Source organism: Ruditapes philippinarum, unplaced genomic scaffold (assembly GCF_026571515.1).
Source record: "Ruditapes philippinarum isolate M1 unplaced genomic scaffold, ASM2657151v2 ctg72_1_1_1_1, whole genome shotgun sequence".
Lineage (NCBI taxonomy): Eukaryota > Metazoa > Mollusca > Bivalvia > Venerida > Veneridae > Ruditapes > Ruditapes philippinarum.
Window position 1 is genome coordinate 462566 of NW_026857713.1, and position 18773 is coordinate 481338.

The 18773-nt window shown below is 31.1% G+C and overlaps 1 protein-coding gene across 6 annotated transcripts in view; it reads left to right on the plus strand.

Annotated features, from left to right (window-relative positions):
- The window catches only part of LOC132750661 (transforming acidic coiled-coil-containing protein 2-like), a 64164-nt gene that overhangs the window by 23508 nt on the left and 21883 nt on the right, over window positions 1-18773 (plus strand). For 2 of the 6 annotated variants that reach the window (XM_060740671.1, XM_060740673.1), the window contains exons 7-11: window positions 3272-3326; window positions 3846-4041; window positions 6252-6320; window positions 11425-11442; window positions 16323-16415. In XM_060740671.1, the coding sequence (XP_060596654.1) occupies window positions 3272-3326; window positions 3846-4041; window positions 6252-6320; window positions 11425-11442; window positions 16323-16415 (431 nt within the window). The remainder of the gene's footprint in view (window positions 1-3271; window positions 3327-3845; window positions 4042-6251; window positions 6321-11424; window positions 11443-16322; window positions 16416-18773) is intronic. The other 4 variants (XM_060740672.1, XM_060740674.1, XM_060740675.1 and 1 more) reach the window with 2 other exon arrangements.

The following is an 18773-nucleotide window of genomic DNA, read 5'->3' on the forward strand; positions in this document are numbered from 1 at the left end:
TAAAAATTGGATTTGTATTTAAAGTTTGTATATGATGTGTGCTAAATATTAAAAATGTTTTTACGAATTTTAGATCATTAACATTGTAGCACTATTCTAAAAAGAAAGACTTTTAAATTTTCTTAATATATTTATAAGCAAGTAAATTTTATCAAATTTCAGATGCATATTTTTAATTTCTTAAGCATGATTTTAAACTAAATAAGTGTTTTGTTGAGAAAGAAAATGGACATTAAACTTTTCAGCTAAAAGCAGAAAACAATTTTTAACTGGTAAATTTAGTTTTAATTTGTGTATAATCAGTATGAGACATTTTATTTAGCATAATGTTTTATAATGATATGCCTAACTCATGTAATGATAGATCTACATGTATATACGGTAGTAATTTCAAATTAATTCTTTATAATTACAATATAACATTCCTATGCTCAGCATAATGATTTATCTCACTTTTATAATGAATAAAATCCATTACAATAAAAATTTGAAGATAAATTCAAATATCCTGTAAGTTATTACAATGCATAGCGTGATATTGATCTAATTCACTTCAATGCATGCTTCAGCAGCATCTGAATCACCCAGAAGCTCATTACCAATATGAGAACAGAACTGCTCAGTGTTTTATTGATTTTCCTAGCTTTCCCAACTGGTTTGAGAAATGTGTTCAAACACAAGGAAATTCATTTAGTTTGGAAAAAGAAAAAGAAAATACCATAACATACAAGTTTGTAATTATTTTTTTCTTGCATAGTAGGAGTTGTATAATTTTAAAAATGATTTATAATGGTAGGCATAGTGTAGGTTCTAGGGGAATAATGTTTATTTTCAGGTACACATTTTATGTTTAGTCATAATGATCAGTAGTTATTGATCTCTCCAGCAATTTAATGGTATGAGGCAATACTTTCACTGTTAGCATATCCTTTCCATAAATTGTTACATATCTTAAGGAGTGAGACGAATATGTGTTTACTTTACCAGTAAAGAATATTTTTTGTGTAATTGTTTCATTATCTCGATGATTACATGCCTGCATAATTATGGTAGTTTATAATTATATTGATTGTGAATTATGCATTATGTAACGTGTTATGAAAAAAAAGAAGTGTTTTCCTGCACATTTAAAGCACTTTCATGACAAACTTCAGTCATTTTACAGGCTGTATATGACCTGATCAGTGATATCGTCTCAATAATTCAATGATCATTTAACACAAGCAATAACTGTCCCAGGTTTTCAATACAGGCTAGAACATCAAACATCATACTATAACCCACCATTCATTATACAATTTTATCTCTTTTATGTTTAATTTTATTCTACACTTTTGTAAGTGTCCCTCAATACATGGCCATTGCAGATAACCATATTATTATAAGTCAGATTGATGAATGAATGAGTCAGCACAGTGATCTTAAATACTTTAAGTACATGTCATTTACTATTTATATTTATATTAAAGCTGACTATAAATCAAACAGGTTTCTTTGATCTTACATACAATTGCATTAAGTTCAGATATATTTTTAATATTTAATCTGTTGACCTCTTGACTTGAACTCTGTAGTTAAAAATATACTTAAGAATAAATGTAATATTTCACACAATTGCAGTTAAGGTCATATACATGTACTTAAAAAAGGAAGTTTAACATTCAGATTATGTCTTATAAAAAGGATGTTAGAGGCAATTCACACAGTGTATGATAATGAAGGACAATGTGTGATTCTATAATATTGTAAGTTATGGATATTAAACCCATAGCCTGCTTTAAGGGACTACTTAATCTTACCCATGTTACCAGTGCAGAAGCTTGCCTGTGCTGTTTGAGCATGCTCTGCACAGTCTTCACTATTAAGCCAGTCTAGTACATATTTTGAAAATTTCCCTAGTAATAATGAAATAATGATGGTTTTGTCCAGATTGAAAGATGGACAAGTCATGATTTAGGATATACATTGTAAAATAGCATGTTTATGGTTAATAAGTCCTTGACTGGGACTAAGGCTAAGTGTAATAATTAGTAATCTGTGCGGACAGTTTTGGTAAGACCTGAGACCAGACTGCATATTTTTGGATCATTTATAATGTTGACTGGTATTTCAATGTCTGAAATCCCTCTCATTATTGGACTAATCTAAATTAAAAGAAGGACAAGTCCACTTTTCAAATTATAAATGGTATTTATGGATATACAGCAGCAGCTGTACTCATTAATGTTTATGTATAGGGCCAGCTTAGATTGTTGTAAAGTTTTGTTTTGGCGTTTATTAAGTTGAACTAAGGTAATTTTTTATCCAATAGAAGCTTAAAAAAAAACTCATGTTTAAATGTGCTAAATGTTTTCATTATAACTTAAAAACATGACTTTGTACAATCTTACTCTAGTGACTTTTCTAATTAAAATTAACTTATAATTAAAGGAAAAAAAATGACCAAGTTGTGTAATGTAAAGTTAAGTATTTGAATATACATGTGTATACATTGTGCATATCTATAAGCAGAGAAAGTCGCATTTGCCACTTTAAAATGATTTTTTGTTGTCTTCAAATGTCAAATTTTTTTTTTTTGTCATAGATTTCATGCAAATGTCAAGTTAGGGAAAATTGTTTGGGAAAATTTTGCTTACGCTGTTAACTTTAAGTAATTGATATGAAAATGTGTACACAGATATATATTATATTACACCATTAGACTCAATGTTCAACAGAGAAAAACTAAACGATCATTGGGAATATGGTGCTACTTATTCCTTTCATTCCAAGAATAATAAGTTTACACAGTGCATTACATATAATTAATCAAGTATTGTCACTTTTCATGATAGGACTTAAGTATAAAGTTCAATATTGTAATCATCTATGTTTAAATGCTACATTATAAATATGTTATATATATATATTTATGGCATGTAAGTGGTTAAGGTCGAAGACTTCATTGATTAATGCTTCCGAGGGATAACACTTTATCAAGATTTTCAAACCACTTGCCTAAAAAAACAGCTATGTCAGTTAGAGCCATGCAAGAGTTGCTAATTCTACATGTGAGATGGCTATCCAGCTAGCTTACAGAACGTTGGTGCCTGTTTGTGCATGAAATAATGCACAGAGGGGCACCTCACTGAGGTCTTCCTCTGCCAGTAAAGCTGGAAAGTCACATACCATATTATCTGTACTGTGTTAGAACAACGTAAAACACAACCGGAAAAAAATATATACATATTACATTGTTTTAGTAACATAAACAATTGATTTATAATTTCAGTACCAGACAAAGCCGTGAACAGAAGAGTCTCTGACAGTGGTATAAATGAAAATAGGTAAAAAGATTTTGATTTTCAAACATTTTCTTCTAACACTGTACACCCAGCAACAGTGATTTTCAGTCAAATTGGAACTCATTTTTGTAAACTAAATCAATGACTACTAAATATAAAACTAATTGATAATCACAGGGGATATAACTTTGTTGTAATCTTGGTCAGTTATTGGTTCTTTCTGTTTTGTTAATGTCTTTTGTAAGCTACTTGATAAGTTCATTGGCTCAAAGTTTTGTCATTAAAATATGCACCATACATAAGTAGAATTTCAGATGTCTGGAAGTTTTCCACAAGTCACTTCATCTTTTTCTTATCAAGGTTTTATTGTACTTTAAATATATTTGAGAAGTTAACAATGTTAAAAATTTAATGTCTTGTCAGACAGTGACTACAAGGATGTGAAAATGGGCTGGACTTAAGTTACTAGTTAAATATGATCTGTAAAATGTTGTGAAAAGGGTTGGAGAAATGTTAAGTCAGATTGAATGGATGTTCACAGTGTTTTTTCTATGTTCACAGTAATTCAGACGATGAAGATCTGCTGTTAATGAACACGCCACCTCCACAGAAACAGCAGTCGGGTCCTTCCAGAGGTGTGTCCCGCCATCCAGCTGCCCGGGCCCTTCAGGAACATGTTGACGGGGATGGAGCGCCCCGGGAAGCTCAGATAGTGGACAAGATGTTGTTCTCACCTGGTAGAGGAGAAGAAGGAAGGGTAGGTTTTACCTAATGTCAAGGTCATTGATGAGAATATTGCATTTTTATAGGTCATTTTTTTAACAAAATGAAACTTAACATGAATGGGCACCTAAAGATGTTTTTTAATTCAATTGTGACGGGTTACGTAGTATTGCATAAAATAAACTGAAAGTAAAACTAAGTTGTTCAGTAATTGTTTAACAGGCATTTAGATTTATTCACAACTTCTCTGAGATTGAAGTCAGTTTTTAGGTGAATTTATATTCACAACTCCTGTTAAATCTAAATGGGTACAATTCTGACTAGTTATAAAAATAAAATCGTAATTAAAGATGCAACCATAGCTTTGATTTTTGCTTTAATTAATTTGCATACATTCTGTTTCATTTAAGCAGGTAGCACCTCATTACCCTGATTTAATGTTGTTTTTTTTCATTTAGGACATACTGAAAGATTTTAATTTAACCCATTATACTTGCCTCATTTTTATTTTGTTCTGTATTTTATTTTTCCCATTTTCCTATGCAAGTTAATAATGATCGTTTTTTTTGAAAATGAGGGCCTTATTCTGTACCAAGTTTGACACCAACGTTTAAAGGGTTTGGTGCAAAACTATTGTGACTCATATTACATGATGAAGGAGTTATGTCCCCTTTCTTTGTACTATGGAATTATTTTAACACAAAGAATATAACTGTATATTTGATAGAATAATCAATACAAAACTTACAGAGCAATTTTTCCACTCGGGGCAAGGTCACAAACTATATTTTAGTTTTTTTAGCCCAAGTACAAAAATATGTAGGTATTTAAATATGATATAAAATCCCCTATATAGTAACATCTAAAGCTAAAAACAAGTGATTCAAGGAAACATTAATGAACTACAAAAATGGCAAGATTGAAAATGGTCTAGACTCGGTCTAATTGAGCCTGTTCATGGGATGCCCCTTTGCAACAAGTCATATCAAGATTTCACCAATTTATTTTGCACTGAGTGAGTTTTTGCTTTCATATTGCTTTTACTGCAACTAATATCTTCAGTGTGATAAAATAATAATAAAAAAGCCATACTTAAATTAGGTTACATTTTACCCCCATTTTTTGGAAGCATGTGCTTTTAGTTGCTTGAATTTTGTTGTAGCTAGACAGAGTTCCCTCCCTTTATTTGCTACCTGACAGATTTAGTTATCCTAGAAGTGTTCTCCAAAAAGTTATTTTACAAAAAAATGTTTAAGTTTTGATTTTGTTGATTTCATTCATTTTAGTTTTCTTTTCTCTCAAGTTATTTTAATGCTTAATTTTTTTGATCTACCCTTTTGTGCCTTTTATTTAATTAATTTTCTTTTCGGTTTATTGACTTCTCATCTTTTTTCAATCTAACTTTTTTCTAAACATTATAATGTTGAGAACAGAATATGAATTTTCAATACTACGTTGAATATCTGTCAATTCATATCATCAATAAGTTTTTATAAGAAAATATGAGCTGCGTCACGACAAAACCAACGTCATGCGTTTGCTACCAGCAGAGATCCAGACCAGCCTGCGCATCCGCGCAGTCTGATCAGGATCCATGCTGTTCGCTATCAGTTTCTCTACTTGTAATAGGGTTTGTAAGCGAACAGCATGGATCCTGATCAGACTGCACGGATGTGCAGGCTGGTCTGGATCCATGCTGGTCGCAAACGCATTGTGTTGGTTTTGTCATGACGCGGCTCATATTTTAATTACTGTGATTAGATGCAATTGTTATATCTAGAGAATTTCGAAATTTTTACTTGTTAGCTACACTGAATTTATAGAAGTGTTAGGATCTGGTCATGCTGAATCCTTCAATGAATTAGTAAATGTATTACTGAAATAAAATGGAAATTAAGTCATTGCTTTTTACATTTGATTCTGTTTGCTATATAATAAATGAATGGAAGGGTGTTTCTTTTATTTTTTTAGATAACGATATTTGAACTGTAGGCAATTTCTGTTTTTTTTTTCTGATAGATATTTACTATGTTATAATAGAGATGTAGGAAATTTTAATTTTCTTAAATTTACATGCTTTCACAAGTAAGTGAATTTTTTTTTTAAACTTGTAGAAAATTACAAGGGAAAGGGATGATAAACTTTGATATTTTAAATATATGTGTAGTTTTGAACTCGAAAAAAAAAAATTATGTAGTTTTTGGAGACATCTGACTAACAGAGTGGCTGTGTACTAATTTTTAGCCTCGTGGAGAAGGCGGTGAGAGATACTTCGATGCCCCGGAGTACCCACTAGGCTCACATAAAGCACAGGTATAAATCTCATTCAAACATGAGAAACTTGATCGTTGTAAAACTCTCCAGGATGTTCTAGTACGTTTTAACTTCATACAAATACAAAAAACAACACATTTTTCGATTTCCGTTTTATTAATATCTCAAATATGTAGAAGAAAAGGAAATGTTAAGTGTGTCACACATACAAATTGTCCATTATTATTATAATTAATTATGTATAATAGAATGTACTATTTTCTTGGAGAGCTTTTGATACATGGTTGGAAATGTTTTACAAATTACTATTTGGAGGTTCAACAAATATACAGCTTTTATATGTGTAGTAAAAAAAACTGTTCTGTGTTTTGTACAAGAAACATTCTAGTGGTTTTTAAGGATGTACATCTTACAGCTAAAGTGTCATGATTTTATAAACCAGGAAAAAAACGACAAACATTGTGACAGTTACAAAGTCGACATTTGCTGTAGATTTAGATAGAAAAAAAGATTTCTATGTAGCAACCTTTTATAATTTATGTGAAGATATCAGTCACTGTAAAAGCATTATAAGCTTTTTGTTTTGATCAAGATAAAAGAGAATTGTTTCAAAAATATTCACAGACGGTAAAAAATATTTTAGTGGGAATTCAAACCCAGTACTTTGTTTTTATTGGAACATTATCAAGGCTTATGTAGTGCTATAATAAAGTAATTTGGGACAAGGGAGATAATGCATTTATTGTTCCGCGGCTGTTGCTCTAAGGAGGTAAATTTCTTGATTTTTTTTTTATCATTTTTGCACATTGTGGCCAAGTTTGTGTATGTGAGTGACTGTGGGCTGCAGTCCTGCAAGTGACTTTGGATTCTTTCACATTAACCAATGTATAAAGTCCTAGTGGTTCTATTTATTTGTCATGTCCTTGTGTGAAATAATGTATCAAGGGGTAGTAACTCTGCATGACTATGTCCATTTTTAACAGACCAACACCACATACAGTGCACTTGTCAGGTCACAAATTTCGTATGACATAATTATTAAATTAATTAATTGACACTTTAATGTGAGATGTATGTCCTTTAAACTAAGAAATTGTACTCAAGAAGTTAATTAGAGTTTATCTTCTGACATCTTTACTGTATATTATTACCTTTAGGCACATTTTACTTCATTTCTTTAATTAACTGATATCTGATTTGTCCTTTTTGAGGGGGAAGTTCATAATTTTTGTCAACATTGTTTGGATAATGACTAGTCCTTTCATTAATCTACTTTAAATGAAAAGGAATTTTAGTTTTAGTTCAGATTTGAGGTAAAACATTGTCTTTCTTTCTTTATAATAAGATAATACTTGAATATACATGTAATAAGATGAAAATATTAAGTTATTGGTAATTTGGTCAAAACTTAAGGTTCAATGAAACAATAGTAATTTTTTTTATTAACAGATTTAAAATGAAAGCTGTATTTTGAAGGTCTCCAAAAGTTTTCCCTCTTTGAATAAATTTCTTTGTCTTGAATTAAGCATGAGACTAACAATCAAATCCATGAATATTGTACATGATACACCTTCATATATAATTGAATGCTGATTGTTATTATAAATTCATCATCAGAAATAAGTCAATAATTTCTGCATTTGATTGCTTATTCTTGCATCCTTTTTCTACTTATATAATTATATAACTGATAACCACGCTTAGTATTATTATGCCCCCATTTCGAAGAAAAGGGGGTATATTGCTTTGCACTTGTCGGTCTGTCGGTCCGTCAGTCTGTCGGTCCGTCGGTCCGTAGACCAAATGGTTTCCGAGTGATAACTAAAGAACCCTTAGGCCTAGGAACTTCAAACTTGGTATGGTGATTGGTCATGACCAGTAGATGACCCCTATTGATTTTGGGGTCAAGGGGTCAAAGGTCAAGGTCACATTGACCTTGAAAGCAAAAACGGTTTCCGATCAATAACTAAAGAACCTTAAGGCCTAGGAACTTCAAACTTGGTATGGTGATTGGTCATGACCAGTAGATGACCCCTATTGATTTTGGGGTCAAGGGGTCAAAGGTCAAGGTCACATTGGCCTTGAAAGCAAAAACGGTTTCCGATCAATAACTAAAGACCTTAAGGCCTAGGAACTTCAAACTTGGTATGGTGATTGGTCATGACCAGTAGATGACCCCTATTGATTTTGGGGTCAAGGGGTCAAATGTCAAGGTCACATTGACCTTGTAAGCAAAAACGGTTTCCGATCAATAACTAAAGAACCTTAAGGCCTAGGAACTTCAAACTTGGTATGGTGATTGGTCATGATCAGTAGATGACCCCTATTGATTTTGGGGTCAAGGGGTCAAAGGTCAAGGTCACATTGACCTTGTAAGCAAAAACGGTTTCCGATCAATAACTAAAGAACCTTAAGGCCTAGGAACTTCAAACTTGGTATGGTGATTGGTCATGATCAGTAGATGACCCCTATTGATTTTGGGGTCAAGGGGTCAAAGGTCAAGGTCACATTGACCTCTTAGGTAAAAACGGTTTTCGATCAATAACTAAAGAACCCTTAGGCCTAGGAACTTCAAACTTGGTATGGTGATTGGTCATGACCAGCAGATGACCTATTGATTTTGGGGTCAAGGGGTCAAAGGTCAAGGTCACATTGACCTTGTAGGTAAAAACGGTTTCCGATCAATTAACTAAAAACGCTTAGGCCTAGGAACTTCAACCTTTGTGTGATGATTGGTCATGACCAGCAGATGACCCCTATTGAGTTTTAGGTGAAGGGGTCAAAGGTCAAGGTCACATTGACCTTTTAAGTAAAAACGGTTTCTGATCAATAACTCAAGAACACTTAGGCCTAGGAACTTCAAACTTGGTATGGTGATTTGTCATGACCAGCAGATTACTCCTATTGATTTTGGGATTAAGGGGTCAAAGGTCAAGGTCACAATGACCTTGTAAGTAAAAACGGTTTCTGATCAATAACTAAAGAACGCTTCGGCCTAGGAACTTCAAACTTGGCATGGTGATTGGTCATGACCAGCAGATGACCCCTATTGATTTTGGGGTCAAAGGTCAAGGTCACATTGACCTTGTATGTTAAAATGGTTTCCGATCAATAATAAGAGAACCCTTAGGCCTAGGAACTTCAACCTAGGCATGGTGATTGGTCATGACCAGCAGATGACCCCTATTGATTTTGGGGTCAAGGGGTCAAAGGTCAAGGTCACATTGACCTTGTAGGTAAAAACGGTTTCTGATCAATTTACTAAAAATGCCTAGGCCTAGGAACTTCAAACTTTGTATGATGATTGGTCGTGACCAGCAGATGACCCCTATTGAGTTTTGGGTCAAGAGGTCAAAGGTCAAGGTCATGACCAGTAGATACTTTATAACCCTTATTAATTGTTTGATCACTGGGTCAGAAGTCATGCATAATAACCTTATCACATGACTAATTGGCTGCTGATAAGGGGCATACATGTTTTACAAACATATCTTGTTAAAATGGACTTGCCTGTCTTTCAATCTGGACAAAACCATTTATTAATTTTAGGGTAAATTTCACAATATATGAAGTACTGTCTTAAAAGGGAACTATACAGACATTGATATCTGTGCAGGCTGATCTTGGTCTGAACTTGTCGCTTCGGTAACATATTCAATTAAATTCAATCTCCCCAGTAAGGGGAGTGGTGGCCTAATAGTTAAGGTGTCTGCTTCTCAACCCGGGGATCATGTTTCTTCATATGACACCAGTACTGGTTGGTTCCTGGAAGCTGACTAGAAAGTGATTTATATAAGTTGCAAGAACTTGTTTCACCTTAAACCATCCCCCAGTGGACTTTAAGCAAGACTGAATCTTGTTTATGAAAGAGCCAGGTTTACATTGATGGAAATGGTTTTTCATATTGTTGCTGGTTTATCTGTTTAAGCATTATCAGGTTAGGTTTAAAGGACTCACTATAAAATTAAAGGAACAATAGATTCATTCCATATCAATTAGGACCCTTACCCCTGTAGCTTTGAATCCCATCAGTAACTTTGGATTCTTTCTTATGGAGAAGCTATTCAGCAAGCCAAGCTTTCAGAAAAAAAAAAAAAAAACACATAACAATAGAATAGAATGATATCTTACCATGTCCTTTTGAATTGACAGTTTAAATGGCCTTAAATCCATCCTGGTAATAAGTCATGACTGTGCTATGGTCTTTTTGTCCTTTTCTTCATATTATATATAAAGCCGTACTTTTGGCTTTGTTAAAACAAAAATTATTACAAAAAAAGTAGTATCAATGGATTGATATTCTAGTGAAATAAAAAAAAGGTGGAAATCTTGAGAATAAGCAATCAAATGGAAGATTATTCATCAGTTTGCATCTATTGTATACAAATCTTGTAGGCTAGAAAATACATTATTAATACACTTCTCTTCAAGGCCAACTTATGTCAAGTGCTTTAAAAGTGAAGTTTTTGATATTATAGAGTTGATTTTACAGATAAATTCATTTGATTGGCAAACATTGGTTTTAATTCTCCGTTTTAAAGAGTTATTTTCACAGCTCTGCTATTTTAAGGCCAAATGTTTATGGGAATATTTGATGTAATAATTTTCATTCTGGGTATTTCATTGAATTATTTTCATTATGTGTCTTTATTGGTGTTATTTGTTTCATTACATGTTATCATTATTGTTCAAGGAATTCTGACTGTATTCTTGATTTTGAAATGACATTTGACAAAAATTTTAATTGGTTCATAAATTCTCAATGTAAGTCTTATTTATTTTATCAAAAACATTGAATTTCATTAGAAAGATAAAGATAATACAGAGTATACTCTATGATGTAGAATCTATGATTATACATGTATATATTGACAATAGCAGAGAGTATTATTCACGCCATTATCATATTAAATGTAGTGATCAAAAATATAGTAATTAAAGTGGATCTATTGGCCTTTGTATAGAGGATATTCTTTCCCACAATTTTTTTTTACTGTCAGTAAAAAATAGAAAATGTGTGTGTGTACATAATGTAGACTGTCAGAATTTCCTTGAAATTTTACCATGGTTACACTAATTATTTTTTTGGCCTTTATAATTTTTGAATAATGTATAATATCCTTTTTCCATCACATTAACCCAGCATAAAAAGAAGTCCAGAGTAAGTGTCTATGCTTGTGAATGCCAGCATTTTCTATTGTGATTTCAATTTGTGTTCCATATATCCATGCATGCATTTCTTGATTGATCTTGTGATTTGTTTATGATATGATTGCTTGTCTATTTTTCTCCCTTTATTTGTATTTTTAAATTGCAGATTTCTATTAGATCAAAATAGTGTTTTGTCAGTCATGTGGAATAATATTTATACATGTACATATAACTTAAATATTAATTTTATTGGTAATATCATATGCAATGAAATCTTCTGATTGATTGAGTCACCAGGTTTGTCAAGTTTTAAAAAGTGGTTATCCGAAACGTGGGTTTTTCCAAGCTAATCCCCCAGTACCAACGAAACTTGAGCTGCTTCAAAATGTGCTACTGTTTGCAATAATGATACTGATTTTCGAAGTTTTGTTTTTTACCCCCGAATTTTCTAGTAAAACCCAAAATTTTCATTGTTTAAGAGCAAGTATAATTTCTATTTCAACATCACGTGGAGCAAAAGCTGGAAGTTAATCGGTTACATGTTATGAAGTGTCAATTAATGATAAATAGTCCATTATAAAATCTTTGCAATATTTGATATAAATTATTCAAAATGTGTCAATATTTCACTGATTAAGTAAAGGATATTGCTTTATTTCAAAGTTTGTTGAAGACAAGTTAGAATAAACGTTTGTTTGAAGAATGAGGTATTTATATTAGATATTAATCGATTTAAAGCCATTAAATTTATTGTAAAAACTGGAGTACAATTTCTCTCTATTTGCTGATCTGAAAACTTATCACAGGGCTATTTGCCTGATCAATCAATTCAGTGCAAAACTTGAAAATTTGATATTCAAAATTTGTGCAAAAATCATTGATAATGTCTGAAAGAAGTCAGTGTATTTGATACAAAATTATGTAATTTGATATGACAAAGTTTTGACATTCTTGTAAGTTTTGTTTGTGGCCGGATAATTTTTGTACCAATTAAGCTGTATTAAATGTCAGAGTAAACAAGAAACAAGATAAACTTAGTGGCACGAAACCTTGTAACATTACTCTGTTGACATGTCGATAAAATTCATATCTTTGTCCTTAGTGATTCCGATCTTGACTCTAATTTGGAGTAAATTTTAAAGTTAATTTTAATGTTAATATGTTCAATAGTTTTGATTAGTTTTTATGATTATTCATTCAGATGAAAAATAAAATCATTGGCTTAATTGTTTTAAGTTAATGCATTATTAATTTAGTTTAAATGTTAGAAAACATGTTATTTGTTTGAAATTACGCATTAGGAAAAAAAAACTTTTGTTGTTGAAAAGAAATTAGTTTTAAATTTGTAATTGTAGATAAAGTTGATCCTTTTGATTGATTTATTGATTAGTGATTAATTGATTCATTGATTGCTTGATTGGGGGTCAGATTACTGTGTGTTTTCATTTCAAAGTGAAAGCTGAATGTAACATTATCAATATTGAAAATACATGAACATGAACTGTGAAGTGTGTTTCAATATTTAAGTAAAAACCTTTGAAGTAAAAAAGCATTAGTTTGCTGAAATACTTAAATACAAACATGGTCAATTAAAAAACAAAAACAGCAACAACAAATAATTTTACAAAGAAAGAGTGCATCAGTATTTTATTCAGGCTGAATATTGACAGAAATATAAGACATTTTATGATCTAAGAAAAAAAAAAGATCATCATGAAATATTGGAAGTAGTTAACTGAATTGAACATTATAAAACAGATTGTAAGAGGCTGATTTCAGGCATCTGTGGAATAATAGACGTAAATAGATGTAGTTCTCCAACAATCTGATTACCATATAATAAACAACATCGTTCTTATAGTTCTAATTTTCTGAATATGTGAAATTATGGAATTGTTAATTACTTGAAATGGAATTAAACATGAAAGATAAAGAGGTGAATATTTTAATTATTTTCATTTTGCTAAAACAAAGTATTTACGGTACAATTGATTTTTGTTTCGTTTTGTCTTGTATTATTTTGCAAGACATTATTTTTAAACAAACAGCTTTTATTGATGATCAAGTGCTTTATTTTCTTTCCTATAATATAATACAATGAATGAAATAAAAAAATTCAGCTTGTTTACATTTTGAGATAAAGATTGTTCTGTTTTTTCTAAAAAACAAATGTAACAACCAAGTGTCTTGTGAACATTGCATAAAAATCCAAATTTGTAAACATTCAGTCATTAACAATTTTTTGAGGCATTGTATAATTTTGGTTGTATACTCTTGGTGGCCGTCTGGTAAAGATGTGCACCTCTCAACTCTGGTACTAGGGTTAGAGCCTTTACAATTTATGGTCATTACTATGATTTCTTGTTCTCGTACTTGACACCAGTCCTGGTTATATAGCTTCAAGAATGGATCAAACATTTAGTTTCAAGTTTAAATTCTTTACAGTGAAGCTGACATAAGTATGTTTAACTGAACAGTTTTCCCCCCAGAGAATTTGTAAACTCATTTACTCTATAGATTAGTGATACTGTTATAATTATAACCATTTCTGTTAAAGTCATTTAATTTTAAGAACTCAGAGTCACATTTATAAATGAGTTTTCAAAATTTTTGAAATTATATAAAAACAACAGCATAACATTAGAGCAAATCCTGAACTTGTGTTTTTAAGTGTTTTATAATGGAAATACATCACTTTTGTTAACAATTATTGTTAATTTTGACAGTTGGTTAAGGTTTTTACTGTTACTGGTACATGTTGAACAAATGCAGATCGAATGTAGCAGTAGCTATATATTTTACAGCATTGAAGTACCTAGTTATAAATACTTGTTTTATCATATTATAATTGCCCCCTAGTTACAATTTTGTTATACTACAGGTGTAACTTTAAGCTTTTTTGTCAGCTGCTGCAACATGCCTGCTTTGTATCATATAATTTTGCTATAACGGCAAAAGTTTCAAGCGCAGGCTTAAAATGTTAATTTCAGTACACTCCACCCCACCCTTGATGTGGTTATTTTATTTCGTTTATTATGCTATTAATAGCAGATGATACTTGCTATAAATAGCAGAAGTGTTCCATCTTTGCAAGGCTATTACAGTATTTTTTAGCTACCTCTATGGTAATGTCTATCATATAAATTAATATATGCCTACATTTCTTTACATTGAGAAAAAGAAAATTAGCAATAAATTGTGAGATTTTCTGTCCGACTTTTAGATATTTTATTGTAATTACTGCTGTAAAATAATGCAAGATGTGATATTTGTTGTGTTACAATTTGTCATTAATGAAATCATTAATATTGATTAGCTGCATGCATGCTTTGTTGCTTTGCTGTTTGAACATATTGTGCTTTCTTTATGTTATAATGTCTAATTTTTTCCAGTTAGATATAGAAATTTTATATATAGATTTGATGTGACAGTCGCACAAATTGCTTGATAATATAATGCAAAGATTAACCCTATATTTAACCTGCAGGAATCGAACATGATTTTATAGCCTATTATATGCCACATAAGTGTCGAGCCAGGTCAGTCTGGGCGTCTATCTGTGCACTGTCTGACTCGGCCCTATTATAACTGTTGATAGCTCAATTTTTGTATTGTTACACAGCAAATAATTATCATACAAAGTCTGTAGGTAAAGGGTTGGTGACAAATATCAACAAGCCAGAGAGTTTTTCTATCATATTTACTTTATACAGGAGTAATCTAGGTGACAAATATCAACAAGCCAGAGAGTTTTTCTATCATATTTACTTTATACAGGAGTAATCTAGGTGACAAATATCAACAAGCCAGAGAGTTTTTCTATCATATTTACTTTATACAGGAGTAATCTAGGTGACAAATATCAACAAGCCAGAGAGTTTTTCTATCATATTTACTCTATACAGGAGTAATGTAGGGGGGAAAAATCAATTGTGTTTCCTATATATACCATATAACAGGAGATCTACAAACATGTTCATACTCTCTGCTCCAGTCACTTGAGGTTAATCTATATAGGAAAAATTGTTGACTTATATCTTGTATATGTTTCTAGTGAATGTATTGTTATTGAAAAAAGATAGAAAAAGCTTACATTAATAATGCATGTAAGAGCGTGTTAGATGATTAGTATCAGTATATAGTAGGCTAGCAGAATTCCACATAGGCTCGAGATCTATATATATATGGCTGAGCTTAAAGAGCTTTGACACATTTATATTATAATACCATTAGTGAACACTGTAGAAAATATTGCTGAATGCTGATACTCTGTATAAAAATAAAGTAAAAAATACTGAATTAAATAATGCAATATTAAATGCTGAGAAAATATGGTATATTTGATGAATTATTTATAGAGCTAAATGAAATATGAAATTTCTTATGGAATAAACAAAACAACATTTATTTATGTATATAGGAAGGAATAAATTCTTGCCAAGTTTGATAAAATGAAAATGAAGTGTGTTTGATACATATACAACTCCTATAATATACTTTAAGTTTTAGTACCCAGTCTTTTTGCTATAATTATGTACTTCCAAATCTTTGAGAAGAAGTTATCCGACTAGCATACAGAATGTCAGTTGTTCTAGTGATATGCCCAATTTGTAGCACCTGAGGTCTTTTGTCCAACATTAAACCTGGAAGGTCACTATATGACCTTATTATTGTCTATTTCACTTAAAATCCAACCAAACAAACCAGTCAGTGAGTACAAGTAGTAGTTTAATGAAATTCATGATATTTATGGACTGCCACAGTTTACTTTATTATCATCATAATGGAATTCTCAATATCTATATTCAAGGCTACATAACAAAAGTGTTGCCATGAAATTTTATGATTATTCATAAGTGTATTGATGGAGTTATTTTGTGATTTTTACAGAGTGAACTAGAAGTGGAGCGTATGAACGCGGCTAACAAGAAACATGTTCCTGCAGCTGATAGCAACAAGGACAATATTGTACAACTTGTACAGGTACAGTAGTCTTGAACATTTATTTTTTTATCTTAATTAGTTACAGATATTTTGTTTTCTTGATATATATGAGGTTTGTAACTCAGACTTTAAAAATATTATATGATACAAGTTATAATGTATTTTTGACTGGTTATATGGCCCATTATAAACACACAGCCATTTATATATGGCCATATAACCTGTCAAAAGTCTTAAAGGTAAATCTATAATTAACTCTATAATTGATTTCTTTATTTAAATTAAATAATAACTCATAAATTTGCATCAGCAGTGTATATAGAATAGTTACATAAACTTATTGATTGACCAATGAAAATCTCTGTCATATAAAATATGCAGTGTTTTTAAAATAGTCCCATTCCAGGCATGGAATATTTTCCAATAAAGTTATTTTTAGATTCATACAGATAATATAAACGTTTGTTTTGTCTGAAAAGACTTATCTACAACAACAACATTATTTCAGCTTTAAGCTTATAATTGTACAATGCTTCTGGCCAAATAAAATACTTGAATGCATGTAATATTCATTCTTTTTTTGTCCAACATCATACTTATTAACATCAAATTAATTAAAAGAAATACCATTTTGTTTAATTACATGATGATACTACAGACCCTTTCATTTTCAGTAATATTATATAAAAACATCAAAAAGTTTTGTGAAAATTCAATCCATATTTATGTTGTTAAATTTAAATGTTACCATAATTACTAAAAATTTACAATCTTTGAATGAATTTGAAGATTTGAGAATGTTCCATCAAAAGCATTTTGATTATAGAATTTCACATTTCATTTTTGGCTGATAATGCAAATGGCATCTTTATATTTATATAAAATATCATTTATCTGTTATGATTATACCAGCATGCTATATCCCCATACAGACTTTAATTTTGTTTCTATACAAGGTTTTTTATGTGTTTCTAAGTGTGGTCATCTTTGTGGATAGAAAGCATTTAAAGTGTTTCTTCCAGCTCTGTTTTTTAGGCAAATATTTTTTACCCAGTGTATAAATTAAAATCTAGTGATCACTGAAAATTTAATATGGTCAAACCCTAAATTTAAGCTTGTGCATACATGGCTCAGGTTAACACTGAAAAGTATAATTATATACTTATATTAACCATTCTCAATGAAATTCCCACATGTTGGGTTATATAAAACATTTCTGTGTTTGAACAATTGAATTATTGCATTTGGTTTATCCCTTGATAACATGATACAGTACAACCAGTGCAGAGAAACACCTTACGGAAGACAAAGACATTTGGTTGCTGCTGAGAGGCTGTTCCTATTGGGAGGTTAAATTTTTATGAATGTTTATTTTGCAAAGAAATAATACTGGTCTTCACAGTAGTGAGATATTCGTGGAGAATAGGTTGGTATACTGTAATTCTCTTTTACTGTCAGAAACTTGTTTGAAATACCAACCTGTGTATATTTTATGTGGGAAGGCTCTAGCCAAATGTCATAAAAATGCAGTATTGTTGACATGAATGAAGAACCCTTTTTACTTATTTGGGAACATATTAAAACCTTCATCTTAAAAACGCATAGAACAATAATTCAGTATCACTTGATGCAAATTTTCATGGTGCCAGGTTGCCAAAAAAAAGAATCCTTCCTGGAAGAAACACTGTGCTTATGGTTCAATTTTTCGGTTACTCTTTACTCTATTTTAACTTATAAAGGAAATGGAAACTCGTTAAAATATGCCATATTTCTCATGAGAAGATAATACATGTACATTTTTGTACTTTACTAAATAGAGAATAATTTCATTTAAACTTGTCTTATTTGATAAATATAACTTTTGCATTTGAAAATTTATTTTAAAACATCACTGGTTGTAGTTTACAGTTTAATTTCTTCTTTCTCTTAATTATGAACAAATGTTGAACATATGATAATCATTCATCAATGTTACAAATCTTAAAATAGTTTTTTTTTTAAAATGGTTTAATATTGTACAAGAATTAATCAGGCCAATTGAAATAAATGCATGTAATTATAAGTCTTAATAAGAATTGACTGCAATTTTTTATAGATTTTCACTTTAATTTCTTAACTAACATTACAAATTGGTAATTTTCTCAAATACATGCAGCTTCTTGTTAAAGTTGCTATATTTTTTAACTATTTTTTTCATTTCTCTTTTTGTGTCGCCTTGAAAAGGTGACATATAGGGGTTACTTTTGTCGGCGGTGGCGGCGGCGTCTGTGTCGGCGTCGGCGTCCGCTAAAGCTTGTCCGGAGCATAACTCAGTCACTATAAGTCTGATTGACTTCAAACTTGGTATGCATGCTTCTTTCAATAACCCGAAGTGCAGTGCACAAGGACCGGTACTCT